The sequence below is a fragment of the Pan paniscus genome, chromosome 16 (assembly GCF_029289425.2).
Source record: "Pan paniscus chromosome 16, NHGRI_mPanPan1-v2.0_pri, whole genome shotgun sequence".
NCBI lineage: Eukaryota > Metazoa > Chordata > Mammalia > Primates > Hominidae > Pan > Pan paniscus.
The window spans coordinates 85,734,424-85,757,458 of NC_073265.2; the positions used below are offsets into that span (position 1 = coordinate 85,734,424).

Genomic DNA, 23,035 nt, shown 5'->3' on the forward strand with positions numbered 1-23,035 from the left:
TTAACACGGTGACCGCTAGCTTGTAGCGGTGGTATGGAAGCTGCAGTGAACATTAAACACAACCCCGGGTTGATAGGGCTTATCTCCATTTCAGAGCTGAGTGCTAAGTACTGCAGGCCAGTATCTCCTTGCTATGGCTTTGTACCACTTTTGGAGTTAATTGCCCCAGAAGGCTTCATCTTCTTAATGAAATTTATAACATTGTCAGAGAACTTGGAAGATACTGCTGCGGTTTAGCAGACTTTACAGAAAACAGAGACATAAACAGAAGGGAAAAGAAAATACATACTTGGAGCCTAATGCCTCTGCAGCCTGGGCAGAGGTGGTGCAGAACTCCCCAGGCACAGAGGCATTTGCAGCACATTAACTCTTTCAAGCCTGTAATGGAACAGTCATTGAGTGCACTCTAAGGGAAAGGTAATAATTGGTATCGTAGGGCCAGTGGTAGACATTCAATAAATACTTAATGATCAGCTTTCCATGGCTAGAATTACCGGCAAGCAAGAACCGGCATCTTTTTTGTGTGGTTCCCCTGCCGAACATGGTGCCTAAGATATGACTGGTGCTGAGGAAATAGTTTCTGAAAAATTGATGAATGTATAAATGATCTTACTGGAGTGCAGTACTTGATAATTTTCAGAGTGCTTTCATGTTTGATTCCCACAACCATCCACTTGACAGGTCTAGGGTTTTATTTATAACTAATCCTGGTCTCAAACAGGCAGTTCATAGTTCCCCTTCCAGTCTCCTTTGCTTCAGATGGACTAGAGCGAATGTTCTGTACTACCGTGTTTTTAAATGACTAAGGAGGATTTTAAAACTTAAAGACTACCAGCAATTTTAGATCGGTGACTGGATCCTGGAACACACACACACACACACACACACAAACAATTAGAAGCAAAACTGGTGAAATCTGATAAAGTCTGGAGTTTAGTTAATAGTATTATGCTTAATTGTAGTTAATTTCTCAGAATCACGCTTGTGGGTAAGAAGTTAACTTAAGGGCAAGCTGGGTGAAAAGTGTATAGGACTTCTCTGTACTATTTTGAATATCTCTGTAACTCTAAAATTGTTTAAAAATAAAAACAATTTGATAATAACTAATTTACCTTTAAAATGATATGTATTAACATATTGTATTGTATTGTATTGTACTGTACTGTATTGTATTGTATTGTACTGTATTGTATTGTACTGTACTGTATTGTACTGTACTGTATTGTATTGTACTGTACTGTATTGTATTGTATTATATTGTATTGTACGGTACTGTACTGTACTGTACTGTACTGTATTGTATTGTATTGTATTGTATTGTATTGTATTCACATTATGGTGCCAAATTGGCACAGGGAAAATTATAAGTAAATATTCCTGGAGAAAAGCAAAGTATAATTTTTCAACTAACTCCTTAGAAAAACCATTTGCAGGTGTGTAAAGGCAACATAATTTCTTATTCCAATTTATAAGTATTATTTTTTTGAGACAGGGTCCAGTTCTGTCACCCAGGCTGAGTGCACTGGTATGAGCATGGCTCACTGCTGCCTTGACCCCCCACCCCACCCCACCCCACCAGGCTCAAGCAATCCTCCCATCTCAGCCTCTGGAGCAACTGGGACCACAGGTGCATGCCACCTTGCCCAGCTAATTTTTGGATTTTTGTAGAAATAGAGTCCTGTTATGTTACCCAGGCTGGTCTTGAATTCCTGGGCTCAAGCAATTCTCCCACCTCAGCCTCCCAAATTGCTAGGATTATAGGTGTGAGCCACCACGCCTGGCCATCCAATTTATATTTTCTTAACAGTGTTTTTGTATCCTGATAAGGTAGAGTTGTTTTGTAATTAATACATATAAGTGAAGTTTTTACCACTGTTTTCCTTTTTAAAAAATTATTAACATTAAAAATAATTTAAAATTAATTTTTTTAAGTATTGACTGGGTTTCATCATGTTGGCCAGGATGGTCTCAGTCTCTTGACCTCATGATCTGCCCACCTCGGCCTCCCAAAGTGCTGGGATTACAGGTGTGAGCCACCGTAAAATTAATTTTTAAATGAATAATTTGTTTTAGAAAGACAAAGAGCACACAGGGAATTAGAGAAGGCTAATCCTGATGATAGAACAAGCCATATGATTTTGAAGTTTTAGCCCTTCCCAATTCTTCAACCACCATCTCTGCAGATGATTCCCAAACTTAAATTTCTCACTTGGACATCTGTCCTGAGCTTCAATCCAATTATCTGCAGCACCAGTCAACTTGAAGAGCTCAGCAGAATCTCCAACCATTTTCCCCTTTGGTCACTCTGCTATATTCTGACCTTGGCTAATGTCTACTGCACTCACCTCTCTTCTGTTCCCCCCTGGCCACACCCTTCCACCTGCTGAAGCTCTCCACCTAACCATCCAAGGGGTGGCTCAGGTCACCTTACTCTTCTACATCTTCCTCCAGTCCTCTTTTGTTCCCCTCAACTTGAACTACACTTCCACAAAAGTCCATTTGAAACTCTGCTCTTGTGTTTCAAATTGTGTTTTCTATTTGCTATTTATGCAGACAGCTCCTACTTTAAACTTCCAGAAGATCGGGACTGGTCATATGTGTCCTGATACCCTCAGAGTTTTTCATTTGGAACCATCTGAACATAGATTCATGGGAAGGAACAATAAATCTTAAAAAATATATATCATGACCCCAAAGATGTTATTCTATAAGTGAGAAGATTGGTTTGACTGCTTTAAAAGTGGCAAAAATAACAATGGCCAATATCTGGTAGAGAATGTATTTCTCTTTGGCATTAGAGTGATTCTGTAGGCTCTGCTCATCAAGTGGCCCAGCATCCCAGCTCCCAACGGCATTGCTCTTAACAACCAGTTCAAAGATGGCAGCCAGGCACACTGGCTCATTCCTGTAATCCTATCATTTTGGGAGGCTGAGGTGGGAGGATTGCTTGAGCCTGGGAGGGGAATGTACACCATTGCATGCACAATATTTTTAGCATTAAAAATAATTTTAAATTATTTAATTTTGTAAAAAAATAATTTGTTTTAGAAAGAAAGACAAACATGCCACTGCATGCCAGCCTGGGGAGTCAGAGTGAGACCCTGTCTCAAAAAAACAAAAACAAAAACAAAAAAACAATGGCTCAACCCCTCATCTGCACACTTCAGCCTGCCTAAAATGGGAAGGAGGACATAGACAGCCAGCAATTTTCTTTTAAGGGTATAACAGAGTAGTTTCACAAGACATTTCGTTCTTACCCTATAGGCCAGAATTCAGTCAAATGGGTACACCTACCTGCAGCTGGGGAAAAAGTCCATGATAATGGCCTTACACTCATCTAAAACAGACAAGAGAAAATGAGATATTAGCGGGAAAATCTGAACCCCTGCCTCTGTTTTTTTACCTTATAAAAACTTATCCACCAAGATGTTTATTTTTATACACATTTTCCTACAAAGCATATTACTAGATTTTATAACAGCATTATTGAGATATAATTTACATACCATAGAATGTATCCTTTTAAAGTGTACAATTCAGCAGTTTTTAGTCAATCCAGTTATATAAACATCACCACTATCTAATTTCAGAACATTTTCAACACCTCAAAAATAAATCCCATGTCCATTAGCAATCACTCCCTATTCTAACCTCTCCTCACTCCTGACAACCACTGATCTACCTTCTGTCTCTATGAACTTGCTTGCATTAGACATTTCATACAAATGGAATCATACAATGCAGGGGTTTTGGTGTCTGGCGTCTTTCGTCCAGCATAACGTTTTCAAGGTTCATCTGTGTTGTAGCGTGCATTAATACTGTACTTCATTCATTTTTATGACCAAATAGTATCCATTGTATGGATATATTGCATTTTGTGTTTCCAATCATCAGTTGATGAACATTTGGGCTACTTCCACTTTTTGGCTATTATAAGTAATGCAGCTAAGAACATTCTTGAAGAAGTTTGTGTGTGGACATATGTTTTCAAGTCTTCTGGATTTATACTTAATCATGGAATTACTAGATCATATGGTAATTCTATCTTTAACATTTTGAGAAACTGCCAAATTGTTTTCTATAGAGGTTGCAGCATTTCACCATTCCACCAATAAAGTATGAGGGTTCCAATTTCTCTGCATGCTCACCAACACTTGTTATTGTCTGTCTTTTTAAATTTTAGCCATTCTAATGGGTGTGTCACGAATCTCATTGTGGTTTTGATTTGCATTTTCCTAGAGACTAATGATATAAACCATCTTTTAATGTACTTATGCCCATTTGTGCATCTTCTTCAGAAAAAAAATGCTTATTCAAATCCTTTGCCCATTTTTAATTACATATTTGTCTTTTTATTATTCAGTTTTTTTGTTTTTTGTTTTTTTTGAGATGGAGTTTTGCTCTTGTTGCCCAGGCTGGAGTGCAATGGCACGATCTCAGCTCACCACAACCTCCGCCTCCTGGGTTCAAGCGATTTTCCTGCCTCAGCCTCCCGAGTAGCTGGGATTACAGCCATGTGCCACCATGCCCGGCTAATTTTGTATTTTTAGTAGAAGTGGGGTTTTTCCATGATGATCAGGCTGGTCTCAAACTCCCAACCTCAGGTGATCGGCCCGCCTCGGCCTCTCAAAGTGCTGGGAATACAGGCATGAGCCACCGCGCCCGGCCTATTATTCAGTTGTAAGAGCACTTTGTATATTCTTGATACAAGCCTCTTCTTAGATATATGATTTGAAAATATTCTGTCATGTTCAGTGGATTGTGTTTTTACTTTTTTTTTTTTTCGAACTAGGTTCTCACTCTGTCACCCAGGCTGAAATGCATGGTGTGATCACAGCTCACTGCAGCCTCAGGTGATCCTCCAACCTCAGCCTCCCAGGTAGCTGGGACAATAGGCGCACACCACCGTGCCCAGCTAATTTTTTGTATTTTTTTGCAGAGAGGGCGTTTCGCCATGTTGCCCATGGTCTCCAACTCCTGGGCTCAAGCAATCAGCCTGCCTCAGCCTACCTAAGTGTTGGGATTACACGCATAAACCACATGCCAATCTGTTTTTACCTTTTGGTGGTGTTCTGAAGCACAGCAGCTTTTTTTGTTATGCTTAATAAAGTCAGATTAGGCCAGGCACAGTGGCTCATTCCTGTAATCCTAGCATTTTGGGAGGCAGAGGTGGCCAGATCACTTCAGGCCAGGAGTTTGAAACTAGCCTGAGCAACAAAGTGAGACTTCACCTCTACAGAATAAAATAAAATAATTAGCCAGGACTGGTGGCACACCTGTGGTCCCAGCTAATGAAGAGGCTGAGGTGGGAGGATTACTTGAGCCCAGGAGGTCGAGGCTGCAGTGAGGTATAATCGTGCCACTGCAGTCCAGTCTGGTTGACAGAGTAAGACCCTGTCTCAAAAAAAAAAATTAAAAATAAAAATAAAGTCAAATATACCTATTTTTTTTCTATTGTTGCTTTTGCTTTTAGTGCCATCTAGGAAACCATTGCTTAATTCAGTTTTACAGCTTTGGCACTTACCTTTAGGTCTATGATCCATTTTGAGGTAATTCTTGGATATGATGCGGGATAGAGTATCTAAATTTACTCTTACAAGTGGATTTCCAATTGTTCTGGCATCATTTTGGGGGATTATTCTTTCCTCCATTGACTTGCCACCCTAGTCAAAAATTAATTCACGGAACATGTAAGGGTTATTTCTGAATCTTCCATTTTGTTCCATTGATCTAAATATCTACCCTTATGCCAGAACCACACTATCTTAATTACTGTACCTAAATTTTCAAGTTGAGAAATGTTAGTCCCCTAATTTTGTTCTTTTTCAAGGTTTCTTGTTTTGTATATTCTGGATCCCTTGCATTTCTATTTAAATTTTAGGACCAACTAGTAGTTTAATGCAGAGCGGGGAAGCAACTAAGATTTTGAAAGGGAATGTCTTGAATCTGTGGATCACTTGGGGGAGTATTGCCATCTGAACAATATCAAGTCTTCCAAATCATGAACATGGGATGTTTTGCCAATTATTTAGGTCTTTTAAAATTTCTTTCAATAATATTGGGCAGTTGTTAGTGTAAACATTTTGCACTTCTTTGTTAAATTTATTCATAAATATTTTATTCTTTTTGATACTGTTAAAATAGAATTGTTGTCTTAATTCCATTTTCAACTTGTTCATTGCTAGTGTATAGAAATAGAATTTATTGATTTTATTACATATTGATATATCGATCTTGTATTCTGCAACCTTGCTAAACTCAACAATTAGCACTAATAAATTTTTAATAAATTCCTTGAGATCTTCTGTGAACAAGATCACGTCATCTTCAAAGACAGTTCTATTTCTCTCTTGTCAGGCTGGGTACATATATGTTTTAATTTTAAAGTCTTTCAGATGGATTGACCCTTTTATTATTATAAAATGTCTATCTTTGTCTTTAGTAACACTTTTTGTCTTGAAGTCTATTTCGTCTTCAAGAGAGCCACTCCAGTTCTCTTTTGGTTACTGTTTGCCTAGTATGTTTCCATCCTTTAACTTTCAATGAATTTGTGTCTTTGAATCTAAAGTTTGTCTCTTGTAGACAGCATAGAGCTGGATTATGTTTTTTGTCCATTTTGCCAATCTCTGCCTTTTCATTGGAGTGGTTAATACATTTCTATTAAGTAATTACAAATAAGGTAAGTTTTTATCTTCCACTTCGCTATTTATTTTCTATATATCTTCTACCATATTTGATTCCTCTGTTCATCCATTATTGCCTTATTTTATGTTAAATACATATTATATAGTATATTGTTTTAATGTCCTTGCTGTTTGTTTTACTTGTTTTTAATTTTCTTAGTGGTTGCCCCATACATTATGATCAACATCCCAATTTAGAACAATTTAGTTCAAATTACTACCGACTTAATTTCAATAGTGTACTAAAATTTTGTTTCCATATACCTCCATTTCTTCTCTCTCCTTTGTGCAATTTTGTCAATTAACTTGTATCTTTACACAGTGTAAGCCCATAAACACAGTTTTATAATTCTTGCTTTATGAAGTAGGTGTTTAAATAAGAGAATAAATGATTTACAAACAAAATACATTTATACTATATTTTTATTTACCTATGTAGTACATTTACCAGTTACTCTCTAATGTCTTTTCATTTCAGCCTGAAGGACTCTCTCTTTAGTAGTTCTTGTAGGGCAGGTCTGCTAGTAACAATCTCTCAGTTTTTCCTACTCTGGAAATGATTTTATTTATCCTTTATATTTGGAGAAAAGTTTCATTTAATATAGAAGTCCTGATGAATAGTCTTTCTATCATCCTTTTGAATATGTAAACAGTAGCCTTTTGATATTCTTGGGTTTTTACCAGAAGTCAACTGTTAAATCTTATGGTGGACTCTATGATTCTCTTGCTGCTTTCAAGATTTTCTCTGTCTTGATAGTTTATAATGTATCCAGGTGTGGATCAATTTGTGTTAAGTTTACTTGGAGTTTTTTAAAATTTTTGAATGTACAGGTTAATGTTTTTTATCAAGCTTGGGAAGTTTTCAGCCATTATTTTCTCAAATACAGTTTCAACTTTTCTTCTCTCCTCTTCTTCTGTGATTATTACATATATTTTAGTACACTAGTGTCCCATAGATTCATTTTTATTCATTTCTTTTTTCTTTTTCTTCCCGAATCTGGATAAGCTCAGTTGAACTATGTTCAGGATCACTGATTCTTTCTTCTGTCAGTTCGTATCTGCTATTAGGCAACTCTAGCAAATTTTTATTTCAATTATTGTATTTTTTCATTTTAGATCTCTATTTTTCTTTTTGATAATTTCTATCTATTCATTGAAATTCTTTATTTGGCGAAGTATTATTTTCATGCTTTAATTCTCTAAATATGTTTTTCTTTCCTTTTTTCAACTTACTAATAGTAGCTGACTTAAAGTTTTTGTATAGTAATTCCAACATCTGGACTTCTTCAAGTACTATTTCTATTTACTTTTACTTTTTCCTGTTTCCTCGTGTATCTCATGCATATTTTTTGAAAACTGGACATATATATAATATAAAATATAAATAAAATATAAAATAAAATTATAAAAATATATATATATAAAATTATATAATGTGGCTATTCTGGAAAGAAGATTCCTTCAAGATTTGTTACTGTTGAAGTTTATTGTTGTTGCTGCTGTTTGTTCAGTGACTTTTTCAAACTAATTCTGTAACATTTGTAGTCTTGGTCATGTACAGCCACTAAAGTCTCTGTTTAGAAACTCTGTGCTTAGCTAATACTTAGACAGAGGGTTTTTTTCTTTTCCTTTTTTTTTTTGAGACAAGGTACAAATACAGCTCACCTCAACCTCAACTTGCTGGGCTCAGGTGATCCTCCTGCCTAGCCTCCCAAATAGGTGGGACCACAGGGGCATAATTTTTTTAATTTTTTTTTTGACACAGGATCTCACCATGTTGTCCAGGCTGGTCTCACACTCCTAAGCTCAAGTGATCCTCCTGCCTCAGCCTCCAAAAGGGTAGGATTGTAGTCACGAGCCACCACACTCACCCCAGAGATTTTCTTAAATGACTTGAAACAATGAGTCCCCTAGGCTTCAGTAAGAAGTTCTGGAAGAGGGGAGGGCATCTACAATGCTCAGTCAGGTCATTGAGAATTCTGCCTCTGCCTTCACTTCCTGCTTACACAGAAACTTCAGGTTAGTCACAGATGAGAACTCAGAACCTCCTCGGATCTTTCTGGAGCAGGTGCATAGCCCCGAACTTGCACGTGGACTTCTAGATTCCTGGGAATATGTTGGAGCTCTTCAAAACCTTCTATGGTCATATCATTCTTTAGTTTTTCCTTTTTAAATGTTTTGCTCAGCCTCTTGGTAGCCTCATCTGTTATTATCACCTCAGGTAGCTGCCACATTAAATAATTGCCACTGACTGTTTTCAACAAATAGTTTAGCAAAAGGCTATTTGTACAGAGTAAAGTCTGAGTCATATCAAAGACAAGCTGTGAGACAGGTCAAACAGTGAAAGTTTTCTGGAGATGGAACTTCTCCCCTTCAGTAGCTGCTAGGCTGCTTACATTCAGGACTACCATAATTGTGAGGCTGTTAGTTTTCAATATTACTACAGAACTGGAGAGAGTGGAATGGGACTAGGGCAAGTTAAAACATCACAACACTTATTATTCTTACCAAGATTCAGCCACCTTTCTTGAATCAACACTCTTCACGTTACTGAAAACCTTTGATTAATTTTCAGAGTTCTGAAAAAGTTGCTTTTACCTATTTTTCCAGTACTCTTATTGCTTTTATGAGGAAGTGGTATGTATTTTTTTTTTAATGTCCTCACTCTACCATTCCAAAAGTGCTTTCTCACATCTTTGTATTTTAAGCTAAATAAGTTTATACCTTCAGAGTTTGTCATCATAGCATGAGTTGGGCCAAAATATAACTATGGTACTGGGCACGATGGCTCACACCTGTAATCCAAGTGCTTGAGGCCAGGAGTTTGAGAGCAGCCTGGGTAACAAAGTGAAGCCTTCATCTCTACAAAAAAAAATTTTTTTTTAATTAGCCAGGTATGGAGGTGCACACCTGTAGTCCCAGCTACTTCGGAAGCTAAGCCAGGAGGATCACCTGAACCTAGGAGTTTAAGGTTACATTGAGCACTGTGATCACACCATGGCACTCCAGCCTGGACAACAGAGTGAGACCTTGTCTTTTAAAGAATAAGTTTATATATATATAGTTTTATATATATATAGTTTTATATATATAGTTATATATATAGTTATATATATAGTTTTATATATATAGTTATATATATAGTTATATATATAGTTTTATATATAGTTTTTTATATATATATATATATATATGTATATATATATAAAACTATGGCAAGGGATTTTTTTTTAAAAGCCCAAAATAGTTTTTAGTCAAACCCAGGAGTGAGTCACCTCAGAGATTGTCTTATAAAAATCACTTTGAAAGCAAAAACTGAACTTCGTCAGTATGCCAATGCTGACTCTCCAAATATTTGAATTTCAACAAATATTATGAATTTCATTCTACATGCAAGCATCTGTGTTAGCTGCAATGGAAAATCCAAAGACATGATACATGAGGTCTTCTCTAAGAAGATTTAAAGAACACACACATCCCTGAAGCTAAATTATAAGACAAAGATACGCGCCTCTCATTCACCCATAGGCAACACTAACCCAGAGATACATTGGGACCATAGTAATGCTAAAAATTTATACTCATTCCCTCTTATCTGTGACTTGCAGAAACTCCAATTCCCATCACCATAGTTTTTTCTGTTTCCACAAGAGTCCTGAGTTCTTTAAGAGGTATCTTAAAGAGGCTGCTTAGCCCAGTGGCTGTCAGATCTAGAGTGGTTAAAGGATAATGTCCAAGCCAATCCCACTTAGAGGAGCTGTACAGCAAGAGCTTGGGCTCCATAAATGAAGGATCCATTTTCATCTCTTCTCCAAGCAGAAAGTGGTTCTTCTTCCCAAAAGTACTTAAACTCACTTTTCACACCACCTCCTGTGGGCTTTGAATTCAAGCAGAGAAAGATCTTATTGCCATTTTCTATTAGGCTCAAGACTTCAGACATTATTTATCACTTAATGTCTAACATGTAAAATGGAAATACTAATGCCTACCTACCACTTGGGGCTGTAGGAATTAAATGAGATAACATATTTACACTATTTGGCTCACAGAAAACTTTTCATAAATGTTTATTCTTCTTCTCAAAGCACGAAGCTATTCTTTTGAAAGATCACCAGGAGATGAACCTCATCCTGAGGGATCTGCAGGTATATGGAGGCAGCTCCTTTGTCTTGCTCCATTTATTTATTTATTTCTTTATTTGAGACAAGGTTTTATTCTGTCACCCAGGCTGGAGCACATTGGTATCACAGCTCACTGCAGCCTTGACCTCTCCTGGCTCAGGGGATCCTCCCACCTTAGCCTCCCGAGTAGCTGGGACTAGAGGTGTGCACCACCATGCCTGGCTACTTTTTTTTTTTCGGTAGAGACAAGGTTTCTCCAAGCTGCCCAGGCTGGTCTCAAACTCCTGAGCTCAAGCGATCCTCCCACTACAGTCTCCCAAAGTGCTGGGATTACCAGTGTGAGCTCTGGGTCCCCGCATTGCTCTTATCTCAACTCAAGTATCACCTCCCCAGAAAGGCCTTCCCTGACCACTCATCCAAAATAAATTCTCATTTAGCTGCTCTCTTTCCCATTACTAAGATGGCCAATCATCCCAGTTTGCCTAGGACTGAGGGCTTACCTGGGACACAAGATTTTCTGTGCTAACAGCAGGGCAGCCCTGGGCAAACTAGGAAAAGCTGGTCAACCTATCATCATCCTGCTTTGGTGTTTGTTTGGGGTTTTTTTGGCATAGTTTTTGCCTTATCTGATAAAATTCAGTTTACTTTTTTTGTTGTTTCCTCATTTCCTTCAAGCTAAAATGGGAACCCCTTGAGGTCCAGACTGGATCTTGTCTGTGTGGTTTACAGCTGTGTTCAGATGCCTGTAACACCACAGGACACACAGTAGGCACTACATGCTATTAATATTCATGGAAAAGCTGACTGAATTGCTCATTCATTAATTGATTCATTTTCTAAAATGCTCACCTTTCTATTCTCCAAGTTTAATAACCGAAACGCATAGGTGATGCCAACTTTTGTATGATACCACAATTAATAAAAAGGCATTTTGCATGGCTATGATGACTGGGTTATAAGCACTTGAACCTCTGTGGTAGGGAGAACTTCAGACAGCTGTGTTCTTTTTCTTCTGATCCCAAACAATATAATTAAAAAGGATTCACTGAAATGTAGACGTTTCTACCATTTACCCTGGAATGTTGGCTCTACCAAATATAACCCAGTCTGTAAACACAAGATTAGTGTCTGTGAAAAGAAAGCTCTCCTTCTACAAAACGGCATTCAAAGGAAAATCTCCACCTTTTCTTCTTCTTACAGAAGCAGGAGCATTACTCATAAGACCCATAATTACTTTAAATATTCCACAAGGATATAAGAGCTACAAATGTTAAAACAATCTGAGACCGCATCTTTGGACTCTACAATGAGCCAGATAAAGATGGTGCCCTTTTCTCCACTATCAGTTTACTACATAAATGAGAAGACATAAAGTAGTTTTAGATTTAATTAAAGTAATTGACTGGATTGCATTTTGTAGTCCTGATCGTCATTAACATTCTTGACCTCTCTGTCACACAGATGTGCCGGAGAATTTTTCCGATGGATATTTATTATGAATATTATCATCAATAAGCACCATCAACATATTAAAATTAATTTTAACTTCTTTATGGAAGACTGAAAGCACAACCAGCTTTTGAAACCATCCGCTCTAAATCATTTTTTATCGATTCAACATGACTAAACCTCAACTACAACTAATAGGGAATTTTATGTGTGTGTAGGCAAGTTTCTATATATATAAAATATTTAATGTTATTTCATCTCTAACTCTGGTTACATTAATCATGTAACCATATTTTCCAGAGCCTAAGGATTCACTTGCTATTTTAAGCACTTACTGTGCACTCCTCACGCTGGCTGGCTTGTTTCATGTCCACATGGTTACGCAGCGACACATGGACATTTGGTCTTATTTTGACTGCTCGCAAAGGGCTTAATAAAAGACAGGCTTTGGTGCATCAAAAGAACTTAGCCCACAGGTGTTCTGAGCTGGGCTAACTTGTATGTAGAACAAACAATTAAGCTCTGGAATTTGAGACTCTAAATTGTATCAGTTGAGCACCTGTTCTGAAGAGAGGAAAACACCTTTCATTACATTACCCGAGGGCATGACAGGCTCTGGGCTGTGTAGAGTTACAGCAGATCCTATTCTGGCATGCTAGCTGAGATGCTGCCACTCCTTCTGTTAATGCTGCCAAGGACTTCGAGTTGAACATTTTTAGAGAATACCTCCGTCTCTGTCTCCATCTCCATTTCCATCCATGTGCCTCTCCATATCGCCTTCCACATGTACCACTTTACTGAGCACCTACTACAAGCCAGACAAAGTGCTAAAGATTTTAAACATGGTACATGTAATCCCTCCCAATCACCCTGCAAGGCTTAGTACCAAAAGTCATGTCAGTTTTAGTGGGGAAGTCAGGATTCAAAGCCAGGTGGGTTGGACACTAGAACCTGTAGTCTTGATCATCATGCTATCTGGTGGGCAGCCTCCAGGTTTTCACAGGCTCCGGGGTGTCTTCTGGCCTCCTTTCTGGCCCCTCCTTCAGGTCTTAGATCTTCAGCCTTCCTACGTCTCTATTTTTGGTCCTCTTCTTTCTCACTCTAAGGAGCTCCCTGATAATTCCATGCACTCCCATCATGGCCCCAGTCACCATCCATGAGCCACCAGCTTTAAAACCTCTCCAGGGGCTGGGCGCAGAGGACCACGCCTGTAATCCCAGCACTCTGGGAGGCTGAGGCAGGGGAATCACCTGAGGTCAGGAGTTCGAGACCAGCCTGGCCAACATGACAAAAATCCGTCTCTACTAAAAATACAAAAATTAGCCGGGCATGGTGGTGCACACCTGTAATCCCAGCTACTCAGGAGGCGAAGGCAGGAGAATCACTTGAACCCAGGAAGTGGAGGTTGCAGGGAGCTGAGATGGCGCCATTGCACGCCAGCCTGGGCAACAAGAGAGAAACTCCGTCAAAAAATAAATAAATAAAAATAAAAAATAAAAAAAAACCTCTCCAGGGAGGTTTTACTTCAACTGACTGCTCCCATCTGCATTGGAGAGACTCTCTCTTGGACCGCCCCAACATTGCCCTTCCAGAACTGACCTAAGCGAGCATCTTTCTCAGCAAGCCTGCTCCTCTTCCAGCATGGCCACCCTGGAAACGACAGCACCCATCAGTCACCTGAGCTCCTCCCTCTTCCTCTTCCTCTGGATCTACTTCACTCCCTCAACCCATTCTCCACCTGGCACTGCCAGAGTAATCTTCCAAAAACACAAATGTAGTGCCTCTCCTTCAAACCCACCAATGGCTTTTGAATTCCTTTGCAGATAAAAGACTTGTTGACTTGGCCACAAAATCTGGCATGTTTTTTAGCGAGCTTCAAACCACTCTTTTTCTTTATCTCAGCTGCCTTCTCTTCCCTATCAGGCGACATGATCCTTTACCTTTTGAGAATTTCCTTAGCCCAAGTACTTCCCAGATTCTTCTTCACATCTGTGCTCAAATGTCATTGTAACAGAAAGGATTTCCCTGACTTTCCCAACTCTCTGTCTTCCATGTCCTACTTTAATTTTTTCACGTCACTTACTACCATTTGTTATATAATATATTAGTTCATTCCCTTGTTTGATTTCTTTCTTCTCCCATCAGAATTCAGCTCCATTACAACAGGGTTGTCTGTATTTTGTATACTGTTGTATAACAACTGCATATAACTGTGCCCAGTAAATAGTAGGCATTCAATAAACGTTTAGTGAATAAACAGAAGTTCTTTTTCCTTGATTCATATATATTTATCATGTAAAATATAAAAGGACTCGACATTTTATTTTGCTGAACTATCTTAGTATAAACAATCACATGGATTCAAGTGAAATTTAACCTAAATTAACTAAAGGGCTGAATCTGCCCAGCCACTGACTTACACCTGCATGTCCCCTGATGTCCAGGTCAGGTATACCAGGTGGACACGCTAGCCACAGGCAGGGGCCAAGTACCTCTTCATGCAAGATACAGCACTTGGCCAGGTGCAGTGGCTCACGCCTGTAATCCCAGCACTTTGGGAGGCTGAGGCAGGCAGATCACTTGAGGCCAGGAGTTCAAGACCAGCCTGGCCAACATGGTAAAACCCTGTCTCTACTAAAAAAATTAAAACAAATTTTAAAAATTAACTGGCCATGGTGGTGCATGCCTGTAAGTCCAGCCACTCAGGAAGCTGAGGCAGGAGAATCGCTTGAACCCAGGAGGCGGAGGTTGCAGTGAGCCAGGATAGCACCACTGCACTCCAGAGTGAGACTCTGTCTCCAGAAAAAAAAAAAAAAAGACACAGCACTTATATTGAACCAGAAGTCAGAATGCTTTGGACTATGTGTTTGCTTGTGAAATTCACTATTACAATCTGGATGGACCAGAAAATGCAGGGAATGTGGCAGTCACAGCAACAGGCTTTCTCTCTCTGGGAGGAAGACCATTCTTTGCTAGACAATGGATACATCTAACATACCTCTCTCTGCCTTTGCAAAGAGAGAGGGAGCCTCTTTGGATGCCAAAATATTTGGAATATTGAGGAATTTTGATTGCCCAGAATATTGGGCATGTACAGTCATTATAACAAAAAAGGGACCTTTTTGTGTCGCATTCTTAGCCACTGATGTGATAATAATGACAGCAGCTGACATGTATGATTGCTTCCAATACATTAGACACTGTACATAGTCTCATTTACTCTTCGCAACACCTCTAAGAGGTAGGGAGTTCATTGTCCCCATTTTACAGATATAAGAAAGCTAAAACTTAGTGAAGTTGGGTAATTCGCCCAAAGTCATGCAGCTGGTTAACCAAAATGTGACTGAAATAACTGTCTTGATCCAAAGCTCATGTTTCTTCACAATTCTGCCTTCCAACCTAAAAATTAGAACCATCAATCCCTTCAAGAAATTTTAAAGCTGGTTTTTGCGTAGTAAAGATGAAAAGAATGCCATTATAAACATAAATGGTGAAAGGAACACCAGAAAGTAGTAGTAAAGGAACACCAAATAGCCCAGCTAAAAAAAAGTGCCTCAAGAGTTAGAGGAAAAGCAATGTCAGTCTGAGTTAGGATCATCAGAGTGGGCTTCATAAAGCAGGTGACATCTCTGTTGGATGAGCTTGAAAAGATAGAGGGGATAATGACGATTTTTCCCAAAAGGAGAATCCAAAAGGCCATCCAAACTGGGCATCAGAAAGGGAGAAACAGCATAAACAGAGCCATGGCAAGAGAAGTTCGAAGAGGTTAAACTGGGGCAGTGTTTTCCAAACTGTTCAACAAGGTAACCATGGTTAGGTGCAGAAAAGGGTTTAACATTGATCATGCTTGGTAAGTGTTGAGTTAATCACATTTTTGCAGGACTTCTTGGAGCCTTTAGTGAGGCTAAGTACATTAAGTGCCTCATGAAGAGTGAGGATATTATACATTGGGTTTGTTTTCCTGATGTATTTGACTAATAGACTCCCCTGCCTCTTTTGCTTTGATTTTTTGTTTGTTTGTTTTTTGTTTTTTTGTTTTGAGATGGAGTCTCGTTCTGTCGCCCAGGCTTGAGTGCAGTGGCATGATCTTGGCTCACTGTAACCTCTGCCTCCCACGTTCAAGAGATTCTTGTGCTTCAGCCTCCAGTCCTTCAGCTGGGACTATAGGCATGCACCACCACACCCACCTAATTTTTTATATATTTTTTAGTAGAGACAGGGTTTCACCATGTTGGCCAGGCTGGTCTCAAACCCCTGACCTCATGTGATCCACCTGCCTCGGCCTCCCAAAGTGCTGGGATTACAGGTGTGAGCTATCAAACTAAGCCAATTTTTTTTTTTTAATGGAGAAACTGTGAACATCTCATTAAACTGGCAATCCACTGAATGAGTTTAAGAAGTGATGTTTTAATAAAGCGTATTCAATTAGGAAAAGAGGAAGTCAAATTGTCCCTGTTTGCAGATGACATGATTGTATATCTAGAAATCCCCATCGTGTCAGCCCAAAATCTCCTTAAGCTGATAAGCAACTTCAGCAAAGTCTCAGGATACAAAATCAATGTGCAAAAATCACAAGCATTCTTACACACCAATAACAGACAAACAGAGAGCCAAATCATGAGTGAACTCCCATTCACAATTGCTTCAAAGAGAATAAAATACCTGGGAATCCAACTTACAAGGGATGTGAAGGACCTCTTCAAGGAGAACTACAAACCACTGCTCAACAAAATAAAAGAGGACACAAACAAATGGAAGAACATTCTATGCTCATGGATAGGAAGAATCAATATTGTGAAAATGGCCATACTGCCCAAAGTAATTTATAGATTCAATGCCATCCCCATCAAGCTACCAATGACTTTCTTCACAGAATTGGAAAAAACTACTTTAAAGTTTATATGGAACCAAAAAAGAGCCCGCATTGCCAAGTCAATCCTAAGCCAAAAGAACAAAGCTGGAGGCATCACGCTACCTGACTTCAAACTATACTACAAGGCTACAGTAACCAAAACAGCATGGTACTGGTACCAAAAACAGAGATATAGCCCAATGGAACAGAACAGAGCCCTCAGAAATAATACCACACACCTACAACTATCTGATCTTTGACAAACTTAACAAAAACAAGAAATGGGGAAAGGATTCCCTATTTAACAAACGGTGCTGGGAAAACTGGCTAGCCATATGGAGAAAGCTGAAACTGGATCCCTTCCTTACACCTTATACAAAAATTAATTCAAGATGGATTAAAGACTTAAATGTTAGACCTAAAACCATAAAAACCCTAGAAGAAAACCTAGGCAATACCATTCAGGACATAGGCATGGGCAAGGACTTCATGTCTAAAAGCAATGGCAACAAAAGCCAAAATTGACAAATGGGATCTAATTAAACTAAAGAGCTTCTGCACAGCAAAAGAAACTACAATCAGAGTGAACAGGCAACCTACAGAATGGCAGAAAATTTTTGCAATCTACTCATCTGACAAAAGGCTAATATCCAGAATCTACAAAGAACTCAAAGAAATGTACAAGAAAAAAACAAACAACCCCATCAAAAATTGGGTGAAGTATATGAACAGACACTTCTCAAAAGAAGACATTTATGCAGCCAACAGACACATGAAAAAATGCTCATCATCACTGGCCATCAGAGAAATGCAAATCAAAAACACAATGAGATACCATCTCACACCAGTTAGAATGGCGATCATTAAAAAGCCAGGACACAACAGGTGCTGGAGAGGATGTGGAGAAATAGGAACACTTTTACACTGTTGGTGGGACTGTGAAGTAGTTCAACCATTGTGGAAAACAGTGTGGCGATTCCTCAGGGATCTAGAACTGGAAATACCATTTGACCCAGCCATCCCATTACTGGGTATATACCCAAAAGAATATACATCATGCTCCTATAAAGACACACGCACACGTATGTTTATTGCGGCACTACTCACAATAGCAAAGACTTGGAACCAACCCAAATGTCCAACAATGATAGACTGGATTAAGAAAATGTGGCACATATACACCATGGAATACTATTCAGCCATAAAAAAGGATGAGTTAATGTCCTTTGTAGAGACATGGATGAAGCTGGAAACCATCATTCTCAGCAAACTATTGCAAGGACAAAAAATCAAACACCGCATGTTCTCACTCAGAGGTGGGAATTGAACAATGAGAACATTTGGACACAGGAAGGGGAACATCACACACCGGGGCCTGTTGTGGAGTGGGGGGGAGTGGGGAGGGAGAGCATTAGGAGATATACCTAATGTTAAATGATGAGTTAATGGGTACAGCACACCAACATGGCACATGTATACATATGTAACAAACCTGCACGTTGTGCACATGTACCCTAGAACTTAAAGTATTATATATATATATATATATGTATAGAAAAAAAAGAAGTGATGTTTTGCAAACTTTATGGCCAATAACACATAGAAGACCAACAGGAACCATTCCATGGATGACCTGGGTTGCTCTGGTAAGATGCTCTGGCACTGTGGCCCTAGGGCCCTGGTGGAGGTTCTGGATAGGGCCATGCCATGAGCAATTGTTTGAGAAAATTTTTCTGGCAGGAAAGGCAAGCATCAGACCCAGGCCAACTAATGAAGCTACTGTGCGATCCAGTGGTAAGGTGGTGAGTGTCCGAACTAAACTGGAAAACATGGTCTCTTCATCCTTCTCCACTTCTGCAGTTCATCAACACAACAGCTTTCACGCCCTAGTCAATTTTCTGAGGTCATTAGAAAACTGCATCTACATGGTCAGCGGGGAGAAATTGGGCATCAAAAAAATCCCATGAAGATGCAGGAGGAAAAAAAAATCCTAGAAGCTAGTCTGACTGATCATATAATTTCCCTGCTTAAAAGTTTTCAATGTGGGAGGCCGAGGCAGGCAGATCACTTGAGGTCTGGAGTTCAAAACCAGCCTGGCCAGCATAGCAAACCCTGTCTCTACTAAAAAAAAGTACAAAAATTAGCAGGGCATGGTGGCATGAGCCTATAGTCCCAGCTACACGGGAGGCTGAGGCAGGAGAATCACTTGAACCCAGGAGGTGGAGGTTGCCGTGAGCTGAGATCGCACCACTGCACTCCAGCCTGAGCGACAGAGCGAGACTCCACTTCAAAATAAAATGAAAAAAAAATTTTTTTAAGTATTCAATGGGTCCTCCTTTCCTTTAATATTAAAAATAAAATAGTTTCCCTGCCCTCCAGGGGCCTGTATGGCCTGGCCATTGTCCACCTCTTCTCTGCACCTCTCACTCTGCTCACATTCCCACTGTATCCAAGTCCTTGGGCACTTCATTTGACTGTAAGCTCCATGAGGTCAGGAGGCTGTCTGCTTTTGTTTATCTCATAACTAGCACATAGTAGGAGTTCAATAAATATTTTTAAGGGAATGGGTGGATGGACAGCTTATTTGCAGGAACAGATGTGATTTGTTTTATAATGCTTTCTAGCAGATTCCACCGAAGTCCAGTCCAGTCCCCCAATAACAAGATTAACAAGTTTTAAAATAAAACTTAGCAACTATGCATGTAGCCCTGTTTGACTTTATATCTCACATGACCTCTCCTGTTTCTGTGAATCAGAGCTTCCAGCTGGCTGGGATTCTATCTGTCATTTCTCAGCAGGCAGAAACCCAAAGGCCACAATCTCTGGTTGCTTTATTCTTTTTCCTCTTCACAGATCACCTCAGGGGAGACACCATCTACTATCTTCCTCACAAAACTTCAGCGTCTTGAATTACCTTCCTGACTGCAAACACCTGATTCATCCATTTCTTCCTGGAACTCTTAACTTAGCCAAAATTTTAGGTTGAATTCAATTAGGAAAAATCATACAAAATACCTATTCCCACTCAATTCTAGATTAATCGAAATCTTCCTGTTGAGTTGCTTATGCAGGTAAAACTACACCACCGGCTTTGGATATTTAAAAAAAAAAAAAAAAACACTCGAGATAGTCAAAGCCTTCCATATCTAGCCTAAACTACCATTTTCTTCTCATTTCCCACAATATCCACCAATAAATTTACAGTTCAGCCACTGTAATTTCTTTTTGTTTTTGTTAAAACAGAGTCTTGCTCTGTCGCCCAGGCTTGAGTACAGTGGCATGATCTCTGCTCACTGCAACGTCTGCCTCCGGGTTCAATTCTTGTGCCTCAGCCTCCCAAGTAGCTGGGATTACAGGTGTGCATCACCACGCCCGGCTAATTTTTGTATTTTTAGTAGAGACGGGGTTTTGCCATGTTGGCCAGGCTGGTCTTGAATTCCTGGCCTCAAGTGATCCGCCCACTTCAGCCTCCCAAAGTGCTGAGATTACAGGCATAAGACATCATGCCTGGCCCTAGCCACTATAATTTCTAATCGATTTCAATATTTAGAACTGAAGATTATTTTATTTGTACTGCTGTTTTCCATTTGCCAAACTCTTTTATCACCTTATGGGGCTGCTTGTGAACTTCTCTTCTTCCTTAGGCCAGGCAATTCAATGTTTCAAACTGAGTAGGGCTTTCAGACACTGATTTTTATCTTAAAATGGGAGTCGAGAGCATTTTATTCCTTTATTTATTTTTTCTTTGAGACAGGGTCTCGCTCAGTTGCCCAGGCTGGAGTGCAGTGGCTTGATCTCAGCTCACTGCAACCTCCACCTTCCAGGCTCAAGCAATCCTCCCACCTCAGGTTCTTGAGTAGCTAGGACTACAGGCACATGCTGCCATTATATTTATTATACATATTAAATACATATAATATATTATAATTATATATACAAATTACATTATATATATATATATATGAGATGGGGTTTCACTCTGTTGTCCAGGCTGGTCTCAAACCGTGGGGCTCAAGCAATGCACCCACCTCAGCCTTACAAAGTTCTGGAATTACAGGCCTGAGCCACTGCACCTGGCCTTACTGTCACTTTTTCTAAAACATATTTGTGAGAAAGACAAATGGACCCTTTGAGACTCCTTGAGAAATCAATTGAACCCTTGTTATGCCAGATGAGCCCAAGGACATAGTTTTGAAGCCTGGATCTGAGCACTGTGCTGGACCTGGAAACACTTCACTGCTTTCCTTGAGAAGGCAATCTCTCCAATGACTGAGCCCCAGGCACATCCAGGAGGCTTCATAGCACAACACCAACAGCTAGCAAAGGTTGCCCTGCAACTTTAGGTTAGCACTAAGGCCAGAAGTGGGAAGAGGTTGTCGCCAAACACCTTCAGCCATCTGAGCAGCTCTTTCAGCTTGGTTTGTGCTGCTTTGTCCTGGGGACTGTCTAAAATGAAGGACCTATTTGGCTGCCCTCTGCTTTCCCTCTGACTCGCTGAAACACCCGGAATGTTCTCCGAGACGCCTGGAGGTAAATTAAAAGTTCCATTTGTTTATGTATGCCGCCCGTCAGCACTCAGTCAACATCAGCACATACCTTTGGACATTGCCCAGATAAGTTGTATTTGATCTGGTGACCTAAAGGTGAATTGTAGGTTATACTTAATTACACTCATGAGCCAAGTCCAAGTCAGTAACAAACCTTTCTATTTCACTCTGAAATACCGTGAAACCCCTTAAGGGAGTCCACTGATTATACCAAAGAGGTTTGTATGAACCAACTAGGGTAAATAATTAGACTGTATTTTTAATTAATATTGCAATGCCTTCCAGCACAACGATATTTAAGATGATGACAGTATTGGAGATAAGTAGAGAAACAGTCTTGCGTTTAAATCAGGAAGAATGAAGGAAGTTTTGTCAGATTGACAAAAATACCCTATAATTCTAGCAATTTTGTGTCAAAAGTTTCCAGTGTGTTTAAAGGAAGTTTTCAATTTAGTAAATGCTCTGTTTGCCATGGTGAAGATATATAGAAAAATAAATACAGAGAAAACGAAAGGCAGGTAGTATGCATTTTTTTAGTCATGTGAACTTTATGGGAATAATAACAATTAACACAGATTTCATAATGGGCACCATTTCAATTTTTGTTTCATTAAGCTTCGTAAAAATATAGGCTTTTGAAAAAAGCCAGTTCAATTAAAGCATGAACTTTTCATTATTTTTTAACACATTTGACCTATTTTTAATTGATAGAAGTGTTACATATTTTGCCAAGCTAGGAGTTTTTCACACTTCTTTAATTCAAACCAGCTTGATTTTTGCAATTCAAATAGACACATCATTATTTGGTATTACCTGGAAACCAAATAAAGTAACAGTAAAACTTATTAAATGGATCACAATGCATACATTATTTCCTAAAGAAATTTATTTTATACTTTCAGAATGAAGTAAATCATTTTTTTTTGTTTAACCCTAGCTAAACCTCATAACTCCTTAATGAGAAAGACACTAATAATCTACAAATAATATTTTACAAATGAAAAAACCCAAGCACTAAAAAGTTATGTATCTTGCCCCAGGTCACATAGCAAGTGAAAGGTCAGAATCCTAACACTGGTATTCTGACCACTTGTAACACCTTCTCTAGGCTTAAGATAATAAACAAATTAAGCAAGGGATATGTCTTTTTATTTTTCCCTTTTTTGTTTGTTTGTTTGCTTGCTTTTTCTTTACGTAGTATTGCTGTGCTAGGCACATGTTAGTATCTCAACGAATAATTTGTATTCAGCTTTCTATTAAGCACAGCTCTCTACAACCTGCATTGTTAAACATTTATAGTCAACAACATGATGTTAATTATGACGACCTGAAGACATTGCAAGATAACGAGTCACTTGAAGCATCAAAGAAAGATAAAAATAT

The 23,035-nt window shown here is 39.1% G+C and overlaps 1 protein-coding gene across 1 annotated transcript in view; it reads right to left on the reverse strand.

Annotated features, from left to right (window-relative positions):
- Positions 1 to 2,695: 2,695 nt before the first annotated feature.
- LOC130540861 (uncharacterized) overlaps positions 2,696 to 23,035 on the reverse strand; it is a 139,411-nt gene continuing 119,071 nt past the window's right edge. The window contains exon 3 of the mRNA XM_057299939.2: positions 2,696 to 3,337. Coding sequence (XP_057155922.1) covers positions 3,291 to 3,337 — 47 coding nt within the window. The 3' untranslated portion in view covers positions 2,696 to 3,290. The remainder of the gene's footprint in view (positions 3,338 to 23,035) is intronic.